The sequence below is a fragment of the Gadus morhua genome, chromosome 19 (genome assembly GCF_902167405.1).
Source record: "Gadus morhua chromosome 19, gadMor3.0, whole genome shotgun sequence".
Lineage (NCBI taxonomy): Eukaryota > Metazoa > Chordata > Actinopteri > Gadiformes > Gadidae > Gadus > Gadus morhua.
Genome location: NC_044066.1, coordinates 6699331 through 6705049, shown reverse-complemented (window position 1 = coordinate 6705049; position 5719 = coordinate 6699331). Strand labels below are relative to the sequence as shown.

Genomic DNA, 5719 nt, shown 5'->3' with positions numbered 1-5719 from the left:
GCTGGAATACTACTGTTGTAACCTATAGTCTCAGAAATAGTGTGAGAATTGTTAAATATATACAACCATCTGTTATTCAGTGGAATAAACTCAATCTACCACTTAATCGTAGATCAAATTAGGCAGATTGATAATTAGGTAGATATAATTACAGAAGATGTGCCCAAATAGCATGTTTCCGTACGTGTCTTCATTTAGGTTAGTGTATGAGTTATGACACAATATTGCATTTGTATCTCATAATAACAATTATCTGGCAAATGTGCAGCCCCCTGCATGATTGTTTGTCAGTCTGTATAAAAAAAAATATACATATATTCTGTAAGCAATAGTATTATATATATAATACTATTTCTTAGAGAATATGGAGAGAGAGAGAGAGAGAGAGAGAGAGAGAGAGAGAGAGAGAGAGAGAGAGAGAGAGAGAGAGAGAGAGAGAGAGAGAGAGAGAGAGAGAGAGAGAGAGAGAGAGAGAGAGAGAGAGAGAGAGAGAGAGAGAGAGAGAGAGGGGGAGAGGGAGAGGGAGAGGGAGAGGGAGAGGGAGAGGGAGAGGGAGAGAGGGAGAGGGAGAGAGGGAGGATATCCTCTGCAGTGAACATGCTGTCTTCCATAATGTAGTCCAGCTTTACAGCGATGTGAGAAGCTTCCACACGGGGGCGGTGTCTCTCTTAAGACGGTCCACCAGGAGCCTGTGTGGCTTCCGTTATCGATCCTGCCTCGACACGTTTAACAATAAGGTCTCTGGTGTCTTCCTACAATGGGCGTCGCTCTTACAGTCAATAGAATATAGCAGAATATAGAATATGCTAATTAAAAAGACCTTCCAACATAAAAAAAAACGGGGACGTTGGTTATTTGTTTCATAATTATTCTCATGCATGATCTCAAAATGAAAAGATGGTGTATTTCTTTTCTTTCGTGGCACACATTCGCCCTGTAGCTTTCTCGGTCCGCGTCAAGGACAAAGCACACCCACACGGTGCTCCGTACCGCCGATGCGGTGGACGGTATACCGGTTCATCCCCAACAGGACGAGGCCGGTCCCGGCCACACCCAGAGCAGCAGCAGCAGCAGGGCAGAATGAACATGTTGAACCAGTGGTTCCATACCGGAGGGTGTGTCCTCCTGCTGTCACTGTGTGTGTGTGTGTGTGTGTGTGTGTGTGTGTGTGTGTGTGTGTGTGTGTGTGTGTGTGTGTGTGTGTGTGTGTGTGTGTGTGTGTGTGTGTGTGTGTGTGTGTGTGTGTGTGTGCGCGCGCGCGTGTGTGTTCACCTCGAAGCAAAAAAAATAATTGGCCAGCCTCCTGCTTTTATTTTTTTGGTGTACGAGTCCCACGAGCGCTCCCCCCCCTTCCCGCCACAACCCCTCCGCGCCACACAACACAACCACCTTGGTGGCACGAGAGAGTGGATGCTACCAGGGCGCGCGCGTCAAGGATCTTTAAAGGCGCTCAATTCGGACGATTGCTCGTGAGGAGGAAAAACGAATTAACGATTGGTTCGTGAAAAACAAAAACGTGGAGCGTTTTTTTTTTGTCCCTCAACCACTCCAGTGGTGGAGTATTATAGTGTACGTTTTCTAACGTCCTCTTCGCCCCCTTCGTCTGGGGTGCCCAACTCGGTGAGGATATCTTTACGCAGCGGAGGTTTCTCTCGTAACAATGGGGGACGTCGTGTCTTCGCATCTGGACGAAAACAAGCGGGAGATAATTACAGGTAAAGTGGAGGACTGCTCTGCTTCCTGTCCACACACACGGGCATCGTACGGTGTAGGCGGAGGTGTTCGCCCCTCGTAGGCGCCCTGGCGCCCGGCTTCACGGTTATTGTCCTCCTTGAAATCCTGGGTTCTGTTCATTTATTTATTTATTTGTACATGTGGGTATCTAATTACCAAGCACCTATTGTCTACTGTAGTGCAGCGTAGGCCTACACATGACAGACAACCAGGGATTTTACAAGCCATCCTGGTCGTTTATTAATTTAAACGTTATCCCAGTATCGTTGTGTTGCATGTTGCGCCTTCCCCCCTTTATAATAACACTTGCTTTAACAAGATAACACCTCTAGTGTCTTTAAGATGATCTAAGCCGGTGTTCTTGTCTCTTGAGACAATGACACGGTTTGTTCAATAAGGGACAGGTTGGATTAAATCTAGGGATGGCTAGTAGCATTACTAATTAAGACCTAGTGTCCTACCCTGAGACTGTAAGCAGCAGGAACAGGGAGGAGGTTGGATGGGAGAGGCTTCAAAGTTACCCAAGACGCAAGTGTGGTGATGTGTGGTCGGTTTATTTCACTAAAACCAGCGCAGATGCTCGCTCATGCTCGAAAATAAACCCTAATACGAAATAGCACACAATGCATACGATGAATAAGTAAATTCGAGATGGAGTCATTCAGGGTTATTTTTCAGTCATCTCTGGAGATTGTGCATTCCACCCAGTTGCCCGTCTGCTGCGGTTATTCCAACTTTAGAGCTCGTCAGTTCCTCCTCCTTGTGGTTCCACATGTGGGAACCCAAGCCCGGAAACCCGAGATAATGCCTTCTTTCACCCCAACTGTAAATCAAAGTTCAAACGCATGAGTGAAAAGGAAAGTAAAATAATTTCATAAGTTTCATAGTTTCGTCGTGTTTCTTTCATTTAATTTATTCTGCATTCGTCCAGAAACATTATGTAATAAAATAACATAGGACTTTGTAGCGAACAGAGCACGCATTAAGATATGTGCAAATAGTTCATCTTAATAGGTCTGGACAGTTTTTGAAAAGTGTCTTTGTGCTAGTCCTATTGATGTCGACCACTGCAATGGAAAGGCACAAATCAATACGGACGAATACTCAATAAGGATAAGGAAATAAGGTGCTTCAGCCACATTCCTAACATTCCCCAAATTAAATCATTCATTACAAAGCCAAGTGTTATTAGTGAACACGTTCCTACATATGCAGGAAACAGGGAGGAACAGAAAATGGTAACAGCTTAACTCCAGCAGGTAGCGACTTGCTCTGGGATTAATAGACGGCAGTTGTAATGGGATGTTATCAGCCTGCACATTCTGTTTTTCTTCCTTGGGCTTGTGTGCAACTGTGCACATCAATATGTGTATGTGTGTGGCTGTGGGTTGGTTTATTTTGTGTATGTGTGTGTTTGTGTCTGTGTCTGTGTGTCTGTCTACGATTTGTGTGTAGTTTATTTATGTGTAAGTCTGTGTGGTATACCTTTAAGCTTGCCACTGTCTCGATGCATATCTGAATGTTTGTGTGTGTCTGTGTGTGTGTCTGTGTGTGTGTCTGTGTGTTGCGATAGGTTAGTCAGCGTATTGCTCCCTGTAGGAGTGTGTTTAGAGAGGCTAGCCCAAACAAGGTGATGCTTCATAGTTGCAGCCGAAGCACTTTGTAATAAAACCATCTCCTCCTCCCTCATTAAGACCCAACACACACACACACACACACACACACACACACACACACACACACACACACACACACACACACACACACACACACACACACACACACACACACACACACACACACACACACACACACACACACACACAAACTCAGATATACAGGCCAGAAGATTATATAGACAGGCACAGGGTACAACAAGTATGCAATTGTCATGACTTTTAATTTTACCCAGGGATTACAATCTCCACCATCTGCTCTGCTTGAGCAGCATTAGCATATAGCCTCAATAGGCAGAATAGCTTTGAATGTCAAATAACAGAGCAGTTATCATGCATGTGGTTTGCTCTGCGTAAGGCTCCCTGGGTCGACCAAACAAGCTGTTAGAATAACTGACAAAATGTGGGATCCTGTTGATCCATCCTAGCTGAAACCCCTCTTTACATTAAAACCAACCCTTGAATTATAATTATACCAGATTTTATTAGAAAGATATTGGTGGTCTTAAAATAAATATATATACAGTATATATATATATATATGTGTGTGTGTGTGTATGTGTACTCTGTATGCATATGTGGCTGTGTGTGTCTGTGTTTGTTTTTGTGTACAATGTGTAGGCATATGTAGCTGTGTGTATGTGCTTTTGTGAATGTGTGTGTGTGTGTGTGTGTGTTTACTGAATGCGTATGTGGCCGTGTGTGTGTGTGTGTGTGTGTGTGTGTGTGTGTGTTCGGACATGCTTGGCTCCTCAGTATGTTAGCTTTGGCACAGTTAGCCAGTGGAAACAGTCTTCAGAATAGCAGTCCTTATTGGTTAAGAAAACTCCATCTCTCCCACTCTCACTCTCTTTATTCTTGAAGTGCCCCCGCCTTTCCTCGGTGGCATATAGCGTGGTTATAACGTACAATAAATAAACATGGAATAAGGAGTAAACAACAGTCAATAAAGTGACATTACATTGATTTTAAAGTCAAGTTAACAAGAGCAATAACACGCCCTGAGGTGGTTATTGGCTCTCATAAGCTAAGGTGTGTGTGCGTGCTCATCTTGGCGTGTTTGTGTGTGGCATTTCATCCTGTCAGCTTTTTTTTTTCACACTCCCCTCCTCCTCCCCCAAACACACACACAAACCGAGGCACACCCAGATACTGTACGCACGCACACACACACACACGCACACGCACACGCACACGCACACACGCACACACACGCACACACACACAGGCCGCCCTGATCCACCATCGTTATTCATGATGCTGTCGAATTGTTTTGGAAGCCAATCCTTGCTTTATAAAACTAAATTAAGTGAAGAAAGGGTCAACCTCAAATGAATAGTAAAGCAACCATGATTCAATCGCTTTCACCCAGAAGGGCCCATTTGTCTATTATCTATTTGTCCTGGGCTTATCTCAAACCAACAATGTCTCCTTCATAGGGGGACCTGGGGAGGACAGAGTGCACTCCATGTGTTTTTACATTCCTCTATCTCCTACGCAGTTATCTTTGTGACACTTAACACTTAAAGGAAAATATTTGCTTGGCACTGAAACAGACCGATGGTGCTGATGCAAAACGCTCACAGCAAAGTGTTTTTGCTTCTATTGCATTAGTTCATGTTGGCATTGGAGTCCTATCTGAACGGTACAGGGTGTAATGAGTTAGTCTGGGAGTTACATAATTCATCTCCTCAAGGGATGTGTCACAGATGAGGCCTGTCATATCGAAAAGAGATGGTCATATTATATTTTGAAATGGCAGTTCTCATGAATAATAGACATCATTTCAGGCAAGGTTTGGTCATTTCATTCTCCAACTTCACACAAATGCTCCTTTAAATAGCGCTTTGAAACATTTGATTACATTTTATACACATAAATCCCTCTGCTGCCCTGCTAATATTCTCCTTTCGGTAACAAAAGCCAGGCTTCATCTCGATTGATTCTGACTTGAAGGGCACATTGTAACAGTAGGTAACTCAACAGCGTCAGCACAGACGACTTGTCACAAGCTTCCCTTTATATAACCTTACATTAATGTCCATGCTCAGCCTTCTGGGTCCTGCATCTTAGAAGCCGAACCTCTAAGTGCTTTTTATTTTGCCAGGTAGGCTTTCACATGTAAGGAATCTGACGTGGTGTGTTATAAGAAAACTGAGACAAGATAGAAAAATACAAAAAGGAATTGTACAGGAAATTGTTATTTTTCTCACCTTTCACCACTATCCTCCCTCCCTCCTCATCCTCCTCCTTCTCCTCCTTCTTCTCCTACTCCTCCCCCACCTTCACAATCCTCTCTACAAGGCTGC

The 5719-nt window shown here is 44.0% G+C and overlaps 1 protein-coding gene across 1 annotated transcript in view; it reads left to right on the top strand.

The window, feature by feature from the left end:
* Nucleotides 1–1343: 1343 nt before the first annotated feature.
* niban2a (niban apoptosis regulator 2a) overlaps nt 1344–5719 on the top strand; it is a 29948-nt gene continuing 25572 nt past the window's right edge. Inside the window, exon 1 of the mRNA XM_030341784.1 lies at nt 1344–1715. Within this exon, the coding sequence (XP_030197644.1) occupies nt 1661–1715 (55 nt within the window). The 5' untranslated portion in view covers nt 1344–1660. The remainder of the gene's footprint in view (nt 1716–5719) is intronic.